The following is an 18,681-nucleotide window of genomic DNA, read 5'->3' on the forward strand; positions in this document are numbered from 1 at the left end:
CAAAAAAGCTCTCACGAGCTGGGTTTGTGCAAATATCAAAATATGGTTGTGCTGGTAACATTTCCATATATACTTATTCCCTGTTTGAGAGCAGCTGGGAACGCTGAAATCGGGTGTATCAGAATCCAATCTCGAATCCAGTGCCTGATTCCGACAATCCAAGTGCATTGTTTTGTTTTGATATTTTGGAATAGTAAGTAGAAAGTAGAAATTTTATACGGTGTAAGCCCTTATATTACCGTATTTTTCAAAAAGTACTGTATGGACCACACTATAGGATGATCCAAACCGTCCAAGTGATGGACCAGAACATTAATAGGTTGGGGGGTCCCAAAAATAATTTCCATAGGATGATCATAGCCCTCCGATCTATATTTGTTTCCATAATATGCAATTCCTCTGTAGATTGGAGGGATAGGATCATCCTATGGAAATGGTTTTTTGAGCACAACCTATTTACGTTGTGGCCCATCACATGGACGGTTTGGATCATCATATAGTGTGGTCCATACGGTACTTTTCTGAAAAGTAAGGGACCATAAATCTAGTTGAAAATAAGGGCTGGTTTTGCCAGCCCTTTAGATTAGGCACTTCTGCTCAAACTAGTTTGTCTCATCCACCTACTATGTCAGTTGAATGATTCTATGAAAAATATGAGATGCGTGAACATTACTTTTAGACAGGGTAAGAAAAATCAAGATAGTTAATTTCAAGGATTTTTCTCATTTAGATATCCTGTTTAAGACATAAAAGAATAAGTATTATACAATCAAAAAACAACTTGTTAGTCTTTTTCTTGATTTTTGCGATGCGTGTTGTTGCCTTGATCAACATATATAATTTCCTTATTAGGACCACCCAACACATCAACTCTTTCCTTTTTAAAGCTCTCTAGGCTATCAACTTCTCCATCTCATCAACTCTTTCCTTTTAAGAGTTTGCTAGAATTTCATTTTTTATACCAGCTATGTGCCATTAGTAGTTTGTGAAGGTTACTCCATCGAAAGAAAGCTTTTTGTGAAACTATGGGTGGCTTGTACTTTCAAATTCTTCTCACTAACGGGATGGCACTGGTACCTACTGGGAAGAGTTTCTCTTGTTCTTAGTTGTACCTATGGTGTTAGAAAACAACTACGAAGATTATATAACAGTAGATGTGGGTTTGATTGAGGAAACCTTGGCCTCTGTTAACACAAAGTGTTTGTTGGGTTTCAAAATGATACCCTGGCAGATTGCTTCCATTCCATTTAAAATAAGTGAACCCACGTTCAATACAAGAAAATAGGAGAAAGATCTACTGCCACTCACCCACATCACCTACATGATAACTACATCCTATAACATGATAACTACAGACTTATCCTATCTTATTCCACTAACCCACGTCACATACACATCATTTGCCATTAGCTATCTACACATAATAAAAGAAAAAAGGAAAAAAAAAGAAGAGTTTCTATTTTGCACGTAACATCTCCTCCCCCTTAGAAATCAGCCTTGTCCTCAAGCCCTTCTTCTTCTTCTTCTTCGTAGCATGCCTCTATTAGGAACAACTTCTTACATCGATGTCCCGGGACAAACTTCTCGTTACAGTTATAGCATGGTCCTTGATTCCGTCTCTCTTGCAGCTCAGTGGGTTACATCCATCGGATTGGAAGCGTAAGACCAATGTTGGTTGTGATCGGGTTCGCCGTGTCTGACGTTGGAATGGCACGCTGTGATAAATCACGGGCCTCGTACTGGATGGCCAGTCCGATAGCACCAGATAAGGTCGTGGGTCTATTGGCATGAACGTCAACTCTACGAGAATCTCGTAACCCACTAACAAAACAACTGACCTGACGATCTTGGGGAAGATGTCCGACCTTCACAAGTAACTTCTCGAACTGGGTTTGGTAAGCTCGCACCGATTCAGTTTGCTCCAATTTGGTGAGTTCTCCAAAGAAATATAAGAATTGACTTGGACCTTATCGAGAATGGAGCCCATCCTTGAACTCTTCCCAAGTAACTACCTTAATTTCTTGCTTCAGCAATTGGTACCATAGTTGGATCTCATGAAATTGGAAAAACCGTTCTGCCCTACATAACCAACTCGTTGGATCTTCACCACCGTTGAAACGCGGAAAGTCCAACAGCATAAATTTGGGTGTGTATGAGTTGGTGGAACCAGCATGATGAGAGCCACCATTGCCATTAACCTGATCTTCATTAATTCGAATAGGAGTGTGAGAAGTCTCCCCCGTCTCCCTGGTAGATTCATTAGAGATTTGATCCACACGTGTGTTAAATTTTTTGAACATCTGTACCATTCGATTCATCATGTCTTGCTGGCCTTTTGAAAGCGACTTCATAGCTTGCTCTAATCCCTCCACACGTTGGTCCATGCCTGAGCTATGATATTACAATGCTACGTACTGGGGAGAATTTCTCTTGTTCTTAGTTGTACCTATGGTGTTAGAAAACGACTACGAAGAATAACAATAGATGTAGGTTTGATTGAGGAAACCTTGGCCTCTATTAACACAAAGTGTTTGTTGGGTTTCAAAACGCTACCCTGGCAGATTGCTTCCATTCAATTAAAAATAAGTGAACCCACGTTCAATACAAGAAAATAGGAGAAATATCTACTCCCACTCACCCACATCACCTACATGATAACTACATCCTATAACAGGATAACTGCAGACTTATCCTACCTTATTCCACTAACCCACGTCACATACACATCATGTGCTGTTAGCTATGTACACATAATAAAAGAAAAAAAAGAGAAAAAAGAAGAGTTTCTATTTTGCACGTAACAGGCACCGTACAGGAAAAAGGACCCTTTTACCATCAAGTCTATATGTACGAGAATAATGCCATTTTTATTCTTCATCTTCTCCAAATAAGGGTTTGTGAAACTACCAATTACTCCAAAAGCTTAAGCATTTGGAGAAGTTAAAGAAAATCAGATCGTATACCTGATACTCTCTAACAGGGTTCCTTCTTCATCTTCTTCCTCTTCTTCTCTTATTTGCTATCTTTTTTCATCGATCATTGCTGCAACTCAGAACAGAAGGAAGAGAAAGAGGGAGAGGAAGAAGAAGAAGTAGAAGAAAAAGAAAAGGAAGGTAAAGAGGAGGAAAAAGAGGAAGAACAACATGAAGAGGAAGAAAATATGAGGAAGAATATGGAAAAAGAAGAATCGATGCCGGAAAAAATAGAAGATGCCGGAAAAGGGACGACACTAGAAAAATGAAAGAAAAAAAGAGGAGAAAAAAAACAAAATGTTGGTGTCAAATAGGAAAAGTTGTCGTCGTGTCGGGAAAACTTCGGGTCGTGTCGAGAAATGTTGGGGTTAAGTCGAAAAGTTCGGGTCATATCGAGAAAAATTTGTGTCGTGTTGGTAAAAGTTCATGTCGACTTAGTAAAGTTGGGGTCAAGTAAAAGTAGGAAAACTTCACGTCATGTCGGGAAAACTTTGGTTCATGTTGGGAAACTTCAGATCGTGACAGGAAAAGTTGGGGATCAGCTAGGAAAAGTTCTCGCCTTGACCTCAACTTTTCTCAACTTGACCCCAACTTCCCCTTTGTCCTCCTCTTTCTTTTTACTTTTTTCAACATTTCCATTTATTCGGCGTCAATTCCTCCTCTTCTTCCTTTTCTTTTTCTTCTTCATCCTCCTCTTCCTATTTTCCCTCTTCGTCCTCTTTCGAGTTGCAGAAATAGTCATAATGGTCATTGGCAATGGTGATGAAAAAAAACCAAATAAAGAGAAGAAAAACAAGATGAAGAAAGAACCCTTGTTCGGAGAAGATGAAAAAATGACTCTATTCTCATGCATATATATAGACTTAAGGGGAAACTTGTCTTTTTATGTACTGCACCATCCGTTAGTAAGAAGAATTGAAAGTACAAGCCACTCATATTTTCAGAAATAAAGCGGAATTTCTGGATCATTTTCCGAAAGAAAAATCAAACGTTGGTAAAACCCCATTGCCAATCATCTTTAAATTCACCTTTGTAGAATACATTCTCGATAGGTCTAACAGTAGACGCTATGTAAATAATTTTTTTGCTATAGACAAATTATGTTTGAAAATTTCTATTTTATCATCTTTTCGAAAACCTAATGTCATCGTTTCCCCATACAATTTGTAATGTATCTCATATTTTCTTTTATTTTACATATTTTATTCAGGAAAGATAATATTCTTCTATCAAGCCACCACCAATGCGCCCTTCACAACATCAATGGATTGGAGAAATGATATTAGCATTGCTCTTTCTTAATCCTGCCTAGAAAAACTCACAAAAGTTGCCCTATTTGATGAATTGCAGAACCTCCTATAGGCTATAGATGCTCTAGTAAAATGAGACAGGAGTAAAACACTTCAGATGATAATTTTATTTTAGCAGAATCACTTATTGTCTTTTTACAAAGTGTTAATCCCATGTATTCTCTTCTTTAATGCTTACATATTTTCCTACTAGGGTTGTTACTAGCTCCCTTATATTACCGTATTTTAAAAAAAGTACTGTATGTACCACACTATAAGATGATCCAAACCGTCTAAGTGATGGACCAGAACATAAATAGGTTGGGGGGTCCCAAAAATAATTTCCATAGGATGATCATAGCCCTCCGATCTATATTTGTTTCCATAATATGCAATTCCTCTATAGATTGGAGAGATAGGATCATCCTATGGAAATGGTTTTTTGAGCACAACCTATTTACGTTGTGGCCCATCACATGGACGGTTTGGATCATCATATAGTGTGGTCCATACGGTACTTTTCTGAAAAGTAAGGGACCATAAATCTAGTTGAAAATAAGGGCTGGTTTTGTCAGCCCTTTATATTAGGCACTTCTGCTCAAACTAGTTGTTCTCATCCACCTACTATGTCAGTTGAATGATTCTATGAAAAATATGAGATGCGTGAACATTACTTTTAGACGGGGTAAGAAAAATCAAGATAGTTAATTTCAAGGATTTTTCTCATTTAGATATCCTGTTTAAGACATAAAAGAATAAGTATTATACAATCAAAAAACAACTTGTTAGTCTTTTTCTTGATTTTTGCGATGCGTGTTGTTGCCCTGATCAACATATATAATTTCCTTATTAGGACCACCCAACACATCAACTCTTTCCTTTTTAAAGCTCTCTAGGCTATCAACTTCTCCATCTCATCAACTCTTTCCTTTTAAGAGTTTGCTAGAATTTCATTTTTTATACCAGCTATGTGCCATTAGTAGTTTGTGAAGGTTACTCCATCGAAAGAAACCTTTTTGTGAAACTATGGGTGGCTTGTACTTTCAAATTCTTCTCACTAACGGGATGGCACTGGTACCTACTGGGGAGAGTTTCTCTTGTTCTTAGTTGTACCTATGGTGTTAGAAAACAACTACGAAGATTATATAACAGTAGATGTGGGTTTGATTGAGGAAACCTTGGCCTCTGTTAACACAAAGTGTTTGTTGGGTTTCAAAATGATACCCTGGCAGATTGCTTCCATTCCATTTAAAATAAGTGAACCCACGTTCAATACAAGAAAATAGGAGAAAGATCTACTGCCACTCACCCACATCACCTACATGATAACTACATCCTATAACATGATAACTACAGACTTATCCTATCTTATTCCACTAACCCACGTCACATACACATCATTTGCCATTAGCTATCTACACATAATAAAAGAAAAAAGGAAAAAAAAAGAAGAGTTTCTATTTTGCACGTAACATCTCCTCCCCCTTAGAAATCAGCCTTGTCCTCAAGCCCATCTTCTTCTTCTTCTTCGTAGCATGCCTCTATTAGGAACAACTTCTTACATCGATGTCCCGGGACAAACTTCTCGTTACAGTTATAGCATGGTCCTTGATTCCGTCTCTCTTGCAGCTCAGTGGGTTACATCCATCGGATTGGAAGCGTAAGACCAATGTTGGTTGTGATCGGGTTCGCCGTGTCTGACGTTGGAATGGCACGCTGTGATAAATCACGGGCCTCGTACTGGATGGCCAGTCCGATAGCACCAGATAAGGTCGTGGGTCTATTGGCATGAACGTCAACTCTACGAGAATCTCGTAACCCACTAACAAAACAACTGACCTGACGATCTTGGGGAAGATGTCCGACCTTCACAAGTAACTTCTCGAACTGGGTTTGGTAAGCTCGCACCGATTCAGTTTGCTCCAATTTGGTGAGTTCTCCAAAGAAATATAAGAATTGACTTGGACCTTATCGAGAATGGAGCCCATCCTTGAACTCTTCCCAAGTAACTACCTTAATTTCTTGCTTCAGCAATTGGTACCATAGTTGGATCTCATGAAATTGGAAAAACCGTTCTGCCCTACATAACCAACTCGTTGGATCTTCACCACCGTTGAAACGCGGAAAGTCCAACAGCATAAATTTGGGTGTGTATGAGTTGGTGGAACCAGCATGATGAGAGCCACCATTGCCATTAACCTGATCTTCATTAATTCAAATAGGAGTGTGAGAAGTCTCCCCCGTCTCCCTGGTAGATTCATTAGAGATTTGATCCACACGTGTGTTAAATTTTTTGAACATCTGTACCATTCGATTCATCATGTCTTGCTGGCCTTTTGAAAGCGACTTCATAGCTTGCTCTAATCCCTCCACACGTTGGTCCATGCCTGAGCTATGATATCACAATGGTACGTACTGGGGAGAATTTCTCTTGTTCTTAGTTGTACCTATGGTGTTAGAAAACGACTACGAAGAATAACAATAGATGTAGGTTTGATTGAGGAAACCTTGGCCTCTGTTAACACAAAGTGTTTGTTGGGTTTCAAAACGCTACCCTGGCAGATTGCTTCCATTCAATTAAAAATAAGTGAACCCACGTTCAATACAAGAAAATAGGAGAAAGATCTACTCCCACTCACCCACATCACCTACATGATAACTACATCCTATAACAGGATAACTGCAGACTTATCCTACCTTATTCCACTAACCCACGTCACATACACATCATGTGCTGTTAGCTATCTACACATAATAAAAGAAAAAAAAGAGAAAAAAGAAGAGTTTCTATTTTGCACGTAACAGGCACCGTACAGGAAAAATGACCCTTTTACCATCAAGTCTATATGTACGAGAATAATGCCATTTTTATTCTTCATCTTCTCCAAATAAGGGTTTGTGAAACTACCAATTACTCCAAAAGCTTAAGCATTTGGAGAAGTTAAAGAAAACAGATCGTATACCTGATACTCTCTAACAGGGTTCCTTCTTCATCTTCTTCCTCTTCTTCTCTTATTTGCTATCTTTTTTCATCGATCATTGCTGCAACTCAGAACAGAAGGAAGAGAAAGAGGGAGAGGAAGAAGAAGAAGTAGAAGAAAAAGAAAAGGAAGGTAAAGAGGAGGAAAAAGAGGAAGAACAACATGAAGAGGAAGAAAATATGAGGAAGAATATGGAAAAAGAAGAATCGATGCCGGAAAAAATAGAAGATGCCGGAAAAGGGACGACACTAGAAAAATGAAAGAAAAAAAGAGGAGAAAAAAAACAAAATGTTGGTGTCAAATAGGAAAAGTTGTCGTCGTGTCGGGAAAACTTCGGGTCGTGTCGAGAAATGTTGGGGTTAAGTCGAAAAGTTCGGGTCATATCGAGAAAAATTTGTGTCGTGTTGGTAAAAGTTCATGTCGACTTAGTAAAGTTGGGGTCAAGTAAAAGTAGGAAAACTTCACGTCATGTTGGGAAAACTTTGGTTCATGTTGGGAAACTTCAGATCGTGACAGGAAAAGTTGGGGATCAGCTAGGAAAAGTTCTCGCCTTGACCTCAACTTTTCTCAACTTGACCCCAACTTCCCCTTTGTCCTCCTCTTTCTTTTTACTTTTTTCAACATTTCCATTTATTCGGCGTCAATTCTTCCTCTTCTTCCTTTTCTTCTTCTTCTTCATCCTCCTCTTCCTATTTTCCCTCTTCGTCCTCTTTCGAGTTGCAGAAATGGTCATAATGGTCATTGGCAATGGTGATGAAAAAAAACCAAATAAAGAGAAGAAAAACAAGATGAAGAAAGAACCCTTGTTCGGAGAAGATGAAAAGATGACTCTATTCTCATGCATATATATAGACTTAAGGGGAAACTTGTCTTTTTATGTACTGCACCATCCGTTAGTAAGAAGAATTGAAAGTACAAGCCACTCATATTTTCAGAAATAAAGCGGAATTTCTGGATCATTTTCCGAAAGAAAAATCAAACATTGGTAAAACCCCATTGCCAATCATCTTTAAATTCACCTTTGTAGAATACATTCTCGATAGGTCTAACAGTAGACGCTATGTAAATAATTTTTTTGCTATAGACAAATTATGTTTGAAAATTTCTATTTTATCATCTTTTCGAAAACCTAATGTCATCGTTTCCCCATACAATTTGTAATGTATCTCATATTTTCTTTTATTTTACATATTTTATTCAGGAAAGATAATATTCTTCTATCAAGCCACCACCAATGCGCCCTTCACAACATCAATGGATTGGAGAAATGATATTAGCATTGCTCTTTCTTAATCCTGCCTAGAAAAACTCACAAAAGTTGCCCTGTTTGATGAATTGCAGAACCTCCTATAGGCTATAGATGCTCTAGTAAAATGAGACAGGAGTAAAACACTTCAGATGATAATTTTATTTTAGCAGAATCACTTATTGTCTTTTTACAAAGTGTTAATCGCATGTATTCTCTTCTTTAATGCTTACATATTTTCCTACTAGGGTTGTTACTAGCTCCCTTATATTACCGTATTTTAAAAAAAGTACTGTATGTACCACACTATAAGATGATCCAAACCGTCCAAGTGATGGACCAGAACATAAATAGGTTGGGGAGTCCCAAAAACAATTTCCATAGGATGATCGTAGCCCTCCGATCTATATTTGTTTCCATAATATGCAATTCCTCTGTAGATCGGAGGGATAGGATCATCCTATGGAAATGGTTTTTAGAGCACAACCTATTTACGTTATGGCCCATCACATGGACGGTTTGGATCATCATATAGTGTGGTCGATCCATACGGTACTTTTCTGTGACCATAAATCTAGTTGAAAATAAGGGCTGCTTTTGCCAGCCCTTTATATTAGGCACTTCTGCTCAAACTAGTTTGTCTCATCCACCTACTATGTCAGTTGAATGATTCTATGAAAAATATGAGATGCGTGAACATTACTTTTAGACAGGGTAAGAAAAATCAAGATAGTTAATTTCAAGGATTTTTCTCATTTAGATATCCTGTTTAAGATATAAAAGAATAAGTATTATACAATCAAAAAACAACTTGTTAGTCTTTTTCTTGATTTTTGCGATGCGTGTTGTTGCCTTGATCAACATATATAATTTCCTTATTAGGACCACCCAACACATCAACTCTTTCCTTTTTAAAGCTTTCTAGGCTATCAACTTCTCCATCTCATCAACTCTTTCCTTTAAGAGTTTGCTAGAATTTCATTTTTTATACTAGCTATGTGCCATTAGTAGTTTGTGATGGTTACTCCATCGAAAGAAAGCTTTTTGTGAAACTTTGGGTGGCTTGTACTTTCAAATTCTTCTCACTAACGAATGGCATATTAGCATTCACATCATAGGAATGAGAGAAAGCAAATCTTACTTTATTGTTATTATCTCAAATAATACCCCCATCTTCTAGCAATACCAGGATTTGTCGCTAGCTGCACCATCGACGTTCAGCTTTTGGAAGTTGTCACTAGTTTTTTTCCAGTAATATAGTTCACAAAAGAGCACCTCTTTTATGTACATTTGTTCACAAAAGAGTGCCTCGTTTTGGCTGTCTCTACAGTTATGCATGTAGACAGAGATATAACCTCTATTTTCGTTATTTTTTGAAGGATGCTTGTGTTCAACACAAACTCCCATTGTCTTATTCTATAATCAATGAGCTGTTGAGGTTTCTTGGAAATTGTAATAGCTTTTGACAGCTATTTAAATAATAAAAGACAAGGTGAGTCTTCCTCATTATTAAAGAATGGTACTGTGAATATCATAGCCAAAGTACCAACAATTAATAGTTAAACAATTAATATCTAAAAAATTAATATTTTAAATCTAGGAAAATGATATTAGCACAACCCTAGTTTTATATTTTCACTAAATCATCTTGTCTTTTTTAATTTAAAAAATTAGTGAGCTCCCACTTGGTAAGATGATCTTTACCATTCATTTGGTGTGCCCTACTTGGTTTCCATTTTTGTATTTTATTCATTTAAAAATTACGACTCATCTAACTTGACCGCGTCAACCGCGTTATTGGCCGCGTCTGTGCTGAGTCGACAAGGATTTTATTCGGCAGCATTCCGCATCACATCCGCGTTTTTAAACACAGGTTGGGTTTGATTTTTTTCTTTTCCTATTTTTCTTCGTCCAATATCCCTTTTTTTTTTTTCCGTTTTTGGCATAGTAACTTTTATCTTTCTTATGCCATATGTTTCTTGGGAAAAAGGCAGCATTCACAGTTTTTTTTTTTTTTCTATTCGGGTTGGGCTTGGGTCGGGTTGGGTCGGGTTATAGGGTTAGGCTCGGGTTCGGTTCGTGTTGGCCTCAACCAGACCTGAGTTGCACCCTACTAACTTCTCGATCAACTTTCAGTTTCTATGGGTTTCTTTCCAATCTATTAACTTCTAACCCGTGCATCGCACGGTTAGCCAACTACTCTCTCTCTCTCTCTCTCTCTCTCTCTCTATATATATATATATATATATATATATATATATATATATATATATAATTTTTTATTTTTATTTTTTATTTTATTTATGTGTACAATCATGTTTTGCCTAAAATTTATATTAAATAAGGGGTGGTTGTGTGAAATATTTAATTTTATTTTCGAAAATAAAATAATAACACTTCAAGGGACTGATGCACTATAAATAATGCGACTTTTTGCAAGATAAGAGCCCACCAACTAGATGGTCTATAAAATCGTGCCTTCTCAAAGCACTGGCCCACAACAATATAATTATCCAATCACTGTGAATTTTCAAGGTAGGGGGGGCCACCGATTGGAAAATTTATAATGTATAATGTGGGGCCATCAATACAGTACAAAATTTTCCTCGACATTACTTGGAAAATGATATTTTCACAAGCAAGGAAATCCATTTTCAGAAAATGAAGAAGATTCACGTGGATAATTTGGCTTGACATTTAGTACATAATAATACATTATTTTTAATTGAATAATGTCGATCACGCTCACGAAAGTAATCATATGGTAGTGCGTGTAACCAATTCACGAGTAGGTTTTCTTCTTCTATAAAAGGCAATCTTTTGAACACAAAATACATCAGTTGTGACACGGCCTCAACCATGGGAAGCACCTCTCTTCTCCCTACCATTGCTAGAAGGTAATCTTCCCCTCTTTGCCAAATTTTTTGAAAGTTATACTTAGGGAAATGATATCAGCACAACCATATTTTGATATTTTCACAAACAATCTTGTCTTTTAGTATTTAAAGAGCTGTCAAAAGCTTATTACATTTCCCAAAAAAGCTCTCACGAGCTAGTATTTAAAGAACAGACAGTCAAAATATGGTTGTGCTGGTAACATTTCCCTATACTTATTCCCTGTTTGAGAGCAGCTGGGAACGCTGAAATCGGGTGTATCGGAATCCAATCTCGAATCCAGTGCCTGATTCTGACCATCCAAATGCATTGTTTTGTTTTGATATTTTGGAATAGTAAGTAGAAAGTACAAATTTTATACGGTGTAAGCACTTGTAGTCCCGTATTTTTCAAAATGTACTGTATGGACCACACTATAGGATGATCCAAACCGTCCATGTGATGGGCCAGAACATAAATAGGTTGTGATGGGGTATAAAAATAGCAAACTATAACAGGCCGACACCTGTCCAGGGGTATTACGGTAATTACCTCGAAGTAGGACCACCCAACACATCAACTCTTTCCTTTTTAAAGCTTTCTAGGCTATCAACTTCTCCATCTCATCAACTCTTTCCTTTTAAGAGTTTGCTAGAATTTCATTTTTTATACTAGCTATGTGCCATTAGTAGTTTGTGAAGGTTACTCCATCGAAAGAAAGCTTTTTGTGAAACTATGGGTGGCTTGTACTTTCAAATTCTTCTCACTAACGGATGGCACTGGTACGTACTGGGGAGAGTTTCTCTTGTTCTTAGTTGTACCTATGGTGTTAGAAAACAACTACGAAGAATAACAGTAGATGTAGGTTTGATTGAGGAAACCTTGGCCTCTGTTAACACAAAGTGTTTGTTGGGTTTCAAAACGATACCCTGGCAGATTGCTTCCATTCCATTTAAAATAAGTGAAGCCACGTTCAATACAAGAAAATAGGAGAAAGATTTACTACCACTCACCCACATCACCTACATGATAACTACATCCTATAACAAGATAACTACAGACTTATCCTACCTTATTCCACTAACGCACGTCACATACACATCATTTGCCATTAGCTATCTACACATAATAAAAGAAAAAAAGAAAAATAAAAAAGAGTTTCAATTTTGCACGTAACATCTCCTCTCCCTTAGAAATCGGCCTTTTCCTCAAGGCCATCTTCTTCTTCTTCTTCTTCGTAGCATGCCTCTATTAGGAACAACTTCTTACATCGATGTCCGGGACAAACTTCTCGTTATAGTTATAGCATGGTCCTTGATTCTGTCTCTCTTGCAGCTCAGTGGGTTACATCCGTCGGATTGGAAGCATAGGACCACTGTTGGTTGTGATCGGGTACGTCGTGTCTGACGTTGGAATGGCACGCTGTGTTAAATCATGGGCCTCGTACTGGCGGATCAGTCCGATAGCACCAGATAAGGTCGTGGGTCTATTGGCACGAACGTCAATTCTACGAGAATCTCGTAACCCACTAACAAAACAACTGACCTGATGATCTTGGGGAAGATGTCTGACCTTCGCAAGTAACTTCTCTAACTGGGTTTGGTAAGCTCGCACCGATTCAGTTTGCTCCAATTTGGTGAGTTCTCCAAAGAAATATAAGAATTGGCTTGGACCATATCGAGAATGGAGCCCATCCTTGAACTCTTCCCAAGTAACTAGCTTCATTTCTTGCTTCAGCAATTGGTTCCATAGTTGGGCGTCACCCTCAAGGTGAAAGGAAGCCAACGATACTTTTTCTGTCACTGGGGTCTCATGAAATTGGAAAAACTGTTCTGCCCTACATAACCAACTCGTTGGATCTTCACCACCGTTGAAACACGGAAAGTCCAACCTCACAAATTTGGGTGTGTATGAGTTGGTGGAACAGGATGAAGAGGGCCACCATTGCCATTAACCTGATCTTCATTGATTCGCATAGGAGCATGAGAAGTCTCCCCCGTCTCCCTGGCAGATTAATTAGAGATTTGATCCACACGTGTGTTCAATTTTTCGAACATCTGTGCCATTCGATTCATCATGTCTTGGTGGCCTTTTGAAAGCGACTCCATAGTTTGCTCTAATCGCTCCACATGTTGGTCCCTGCCTGAGCTCTGATATCACAATGGTACGTACTGGGGAGAGTTTCTCTTGTTCTTAGTTGTACCTATGGTGTTAGAAAACGACTACGAAGAATAACAATAGATGTAGGTTTGATTGAGAAAACCTTGGCCTCTGTTAACACAAAGTGTTTGTTGGGTTTCAAAACGATACCCTGGCAGATTGCTTCCATTCAATTTGAAATAAGTGAACCCACGTTCAATACAAGAAAATAGGAGAAAGATCTACTCCCACTCAACCACATCACCTACATGATAACTACATCCTATAACAGGATAACTACAGACTTATCCTACCTTATTCCACTAACCCACGTCACATACACATCATGTGCCGTTAGCTATCCACACATAATAAAAAAAAGAAGAAGAGAAAAACGAAGAGTTTCTATTTTGCACGTAACAGGCACCGTACAAGAAAAAGGACCCTTTTGCCATCAAGTCTATATGTACGAGAATAATGCCATTTTTATTCTTCATCTTCTCCAAATAAGGGTTTGTGAAACTTCCAATTACTCCAAAAGCTTAAGCATTTGGAGAAGTTAAAGAAAATCAGATCGTATACTTGATATTCTCTAACAGGGTTCCTTCTTCATCTCCTTCCTCTTCTTCTCTTATTTGCTATCTTTTTTCATCGATCATTGCTGCAACTCAGAACAGAAGGAAGAGAAAGAGGGAGAGGGAGAGGAAGAAGAAGAAGTGGAAGAAAAATAAAAGGAAGGTAAAGAGGGGGAAAAAGAGGAAGAACAATATGAAGAAGAAGAGAATATGAGGAAGAATATGGAAAAATAAGAATCGATGCTGGAAAAAATAGATGATGCCGGAAAAGGGACGACACTAGAAAAATGAACAAAAAAAAGGGGAGAAAATAAAAGGAAATGTTGGTGTCAAATAGGAAAAGTTGTGGTCGTGTCGGGAAAACTTCGGGTCGTGTTGAGAAATGTTGGGGTTAAGCCGAAAAGTTCGGGTCATATCGAGAAAAAATTGTGTCGTGTCGGCAAAAGCTCATGTCGACTTAGTAAAGTTGGGGTCAAGTAAAAGTAGGAAAACTTCAAGTCATGTCGGGAAAAGTTTGGTTCACGTTGGGAAACTTCAGATCGTGACAGGAAAAGTTGGGGATCAGCTGGGAAAAGTTCTCGCCTTGACCTCAACTTTTCTCAACTCGACCCCAATTTCCCCTTCGTCCTCCTCTTTCTTTTTACTTTTTTCTGACATTTCCATTTTTTCCAGCTGTCAAAAGCTTATTACATTTCCCAAAAAAGCTCTCACGACCTAATATTTAAAGAACAGACAGTCAAAATATGGTTGTGCTGGTAACATTTCCCTATACTTATTCCCTGTTTGAGAGCAGCTGGGAACGCTGAAATCGGGTGTATCGGAATCCAATCTCGAATCCAGTGCCTGATTCTGACCATCCAAATGCATTGTTTTGTTTTGATATTTTGGAATAGTAAGTAGAAAGTAGAAGTTTTATACGGTGTAAGCCCTTGTAGTCCCGTATTTTTCAAAATGTACTGTATGGACCACACTATAGGATGATCCAAACCGTCCATGTGATGGGCCAGAACATAAATAGGTTGGGTCCCAGAATTATTTTCCATAGGATGATCATAGCCCTCCATTAGTAAAAAGAATTGAACGTACAAGCCACTCATATTTTCAGAAATAAAGCGGAATTTCTGGATCATTTTCCGAAAGAAAAATCAAACATTGGTAAAACCCCATTGCCAATCCTCTTTAAATTCATCTTTGTAGAATACATTCTCGATAGGTCTAACAGTAGACGCTATGTAAATAATTTTTTTGCTATAGACAAATTATGTTTGAAAATTACTATTTTATCATCTTTTCGAAAACCTAATGTCATCGTTTCCCCATACAATTTGTAATGTATCTCATATTTTCTTTTATTTTACATATTATATTTGGGAAAGATAATATTCTTCTATCAAGCCACCACCAATGCGCCCTTCACAACATCAATGGATTGGAGAAATGATATTAGCATTGCTCTTTCTTAATCCTTCCTAGAAAAACTCACAAAAGTTGCCCTGTTTGATGAATTCCAGAACCTCCTATAGGCTATAGATGCTCTACTAAAATGAGACATGAGTAAAACACTTCAGATGATAATTTTATTTTAGCAGAATCACTTATTGTCTTTTTACAAAGTGTTAATCCCATGTATTCTCTTCTTTAATGCTTACATATTTTCCTACTAGGTTTGTTACTAGCTCCTTTAAACTGATTATTTAAAAACAAAAAACAAAAAAAAACCTATTGACTTGATCTATAGACTAGAAGGTAAGGTGGCACTGATCACCGGCGGAGCAAGCGGGATCGGCAAATCCACAGCCAAATTGTTCCACCGTCACGGTGCCAAAGTGTTCATAGCTGATGTCCAAGACGAATTGGGCCAATTAGTTAGCAAAGACCTCGCCTCCCCCGATTCCTTCATCCACTGTGATGTCTCAGACGAAGAACAGGTCCGAAATGCTATCGACAGTGTTGTAACCAGGTATGGGAAGCTCGACATAATGTTCAACAATGCGGGCACCTTAGACGCGTACAAGCAAAGCATTATTAACAATGAGAAGGCGGATTTTGAAAGAGTACTTAGCTTGAATCTAACAGGGGCCTTCTTGGGCATCAAGCATGCTGCACGGGTCATGATCCCGGCTCACCGCGGCAGCATAATTAGTACAGCTAGTATTGCTTCTGTCTTAGGTGGGCTCAGTACTTATGCCTACACAAGTTCAAAGCATGCGCTGGTGGGGCTCACGAAGAACGCAGCCGTTGAGCTCGGGCAGTTTGGTGTTAGAGTAAATTGTGTTTCTCCTTATGGTCTTGTAACCCCTTTGGCTGAGAAATTTTTTACCGCAAAGGGTGAAGAGCTTGAGAAGGCAATGGAGGGTCCTGCTAATCTTAAGGGGGTCTATCTGAAATCAGAAGACATTGCTAATGCTGCTCTCTATTTGGGAAGTGATGAATCCAAGTATGTGAGTGGTCACAACCTTGTAGTTGATGGTGGTTACACCATTGTCAATCCAATGTTTGCTATGCATTTTTCAGCTTCTTGATGTTGCCATGAGCTTTCACCGATTGCCAATCTATCTAATGATATTGTTCCTATCCTCCACTTGTTCATTTTATTTTAGGGCCTCTATGAATTCAATAAAAAATTGGCCTTGTTAGTAAAGAAAATTATTTTAAATTTTATTTCAATATTGTGTCGCAAGCATGGTTTTAAATTTCGACCGAAATCCGAAATTTCGGAAACGCTCCGAAACCAAAATTGGCGACACGTACCAAATGTTGTGTTCGGCAAAAATTTCGGAAATTTCGTCAATTTCTGCGAAACTTGAATAAAAATTGTTTACTTACCAACTTCTCCAAAAGCTTAAGCTGTTGGAGAATGCCGTTATTTATCTTCTATACTTTAACAAAAATATTAATTTTTTATTCCTTTCCCAAATTTCAGCCGAAATTACCGAAATTTTGGACCAAAAAATCGACATTTCGTCCGTCTTTACTAAAATTTCGGGATTTCGGCTAAGACCGAAATTTTTGCCGAAACCGAAATTTGAAACCATGGTCCCAAGCTAGTGAAGGGGAAAATACAAATATTTGGGCCGTATCAATATCCTCTCCTATTTACTGTGGGGTCCATCCCCATGTTGTCGGCCCCACACCCCCTCACCTCTTAATTAAAAAACAGAAAGAGTCGGTGGTGTAGTTCGATTGAAAGAAGGAAAAAAAAGAGGGAAAACAAGATGGAGAGAGGAGAGAATAAAATAGTGAAAAAGAGCTTTTCTCATGTGGTCGCTTAGGGTTTTGCTTGGGCAAAAGAAATGAAGAGGGTTTGGAACCCTAATGCATTAAAGATTGAAGTCTTTGCTAAGCGTAAGAAAGAAGAAGGAAGAAGAATCCAAAATCCATGTTTCTTAAAGGGTTCTTGGAGAAAAACCTAGTCCTATGAGAGATGGTGTTCTGTTTTTACCTTTGATGATGTTGACAATGACAAGACTATCAAATTCTATTAATCCCTAAAGCATCTAAGTAGTAGAGACCATCTCTCATAGCATTAGCTTCAACCAGCATATTAGAATTCACATCATAGGAATGAGAGAAAGCAATTCTTACTCTATTGTCATTATCTCAAATAATACCCCCTCTTCTAGCAATACTAGGTTTTTTCGGTAGCTGCACCATCGACGTTCAGCTTTAGGAAGTTGTCACTAGTTTTTTTCTTGTAACATAGTTCACAAAAGAGTACCTCTTTTATGTACAGTTGTTCACAAAAGAGTGCCTCGTTTTGGCTGTCTCTACAGTTATGCATGTAGACAGAGATATAACCTCTATTTTTCGTTATTTTTTGAAGGATGCTTGTGTTCAACACAAACTCACATTGTGTTATTCTATATTCTCACATGTCTTATTCTATAATCAATGGGTTGTTGAGGCTTCTTAGAAATTGTAATAGCTTTTGACAGCTGTTTAAATAATAAAAGACAAGGTGAGTGTGTCTCATTATTAAAGAATGGTAGTGTGAATATCATAGCCAAAGTACCAACGATTAATAGTTAAACAATTAATATCTAAAAAATTAATATTTTAAATCTAGGAAAATGATATTAGCACAGCCCTAGTTTTATATTTTCACTAACTCATCTTGTCTTTTTGAATTTAAAAAATTAGTGGGCTCCCACATTGTAAGATGATCTTTACGATTCATTTGGTGTGCCTTACTTGGTTTTCATTTTTGTATTTTATTCATTTAAAAATTACAACTCATCTGACTTGACCGCGTCAACCGCGTTATTGGCCGCGTCCGTGCTGAGTCGACAAGGATTTTCTTCGGCAGCGTTCCGCATCACATCTGCATTTTTAAACACAGGTTGGGTTTGATTTTTTTCTTTTCCTGTTTTTCTTCGTCCTATTTCCCTTCTTTATTTTCAGGATTTTTTTTCTACAACCTATGGATCTGTAGCTACGTACTAGTTTTTTTTTCCCATTTTTTACATAGTAACTTTTATCTTTCTTATGCCATAAGTTTCTTAGGAAAAAAGCAGTAGATTCACAGTTTTTTTTTTTTTGTTCTGTTCGGGTTGGGCTCGGGTCGGGTCGGGTCGGGTTATAGGGTTAGGCTTGGGTTCGGTTCGG

At 37.9% G+C, this 18,681-nt stretch overlaps 1 protein-coding gene across 1 annotated transcript; it reads left to right on the top strand.

The window, feature by feature from the left end:
* Positions 1 to 11,333: 11,333 nt before the first annotated feature.
* On the top strand, positions 11,334 to 16,732 carry LOC143864039 (secoisolariciresinol dehydrogenase-like). The gene is made up of 2 exons (XM_077374853.1): positions 11,334 to 11,385; positions 15,815 to 16,732. The coding sequence occupies exons 1-2, from the start codon at positions 11,348 to 11,350 to the stop codon at positions 16,596 to 16,598; spliced, it is 822 nt and encodes a 273-aa protein (XP_077230968.1). The 5' UTR covers positions 11,334 to 11,347; the 3' UTR covers positions 16,599 to 16,732.
* The last annotated feature ends 1,949 nt before the right edge of the window (positions 16,733 to 18,681 follow it).

The sequence above is a fragment of the Tasmannia lanceolata genome, unplaced genomic scaffold (assembly GCF_043159265.1).
Source record: "Tasmannia lanceolata isolate RefF3 unplaced genomic scaffold, GAP_Taslan_0.1 ptg000044l, whole genome shotgun sequence".
NCBI lineage: Eukaryota > Viridiplantae > Streptophyta > Magnoliopsida > Canellales > Winteraceae > Tasmannia > Tasmannia lanceolata.

Excerpts from the sequence above, each read along its gene's own strand:
- LOC143864039 (XM_077374853.1), top strand. The coding sequence starts at position 11,348 with ATGGGAAGCACCTCTCTTCTCCCTACCATTGCTAGAAG. Across the intron at positions 11,386-15,814 it reads CTCCCTACCATTGCTAGAAG|ACTAGAAGGTAAGGTGGCAC; the intron begins GTAATCTTCCCC and ends CTTGATCTATAG.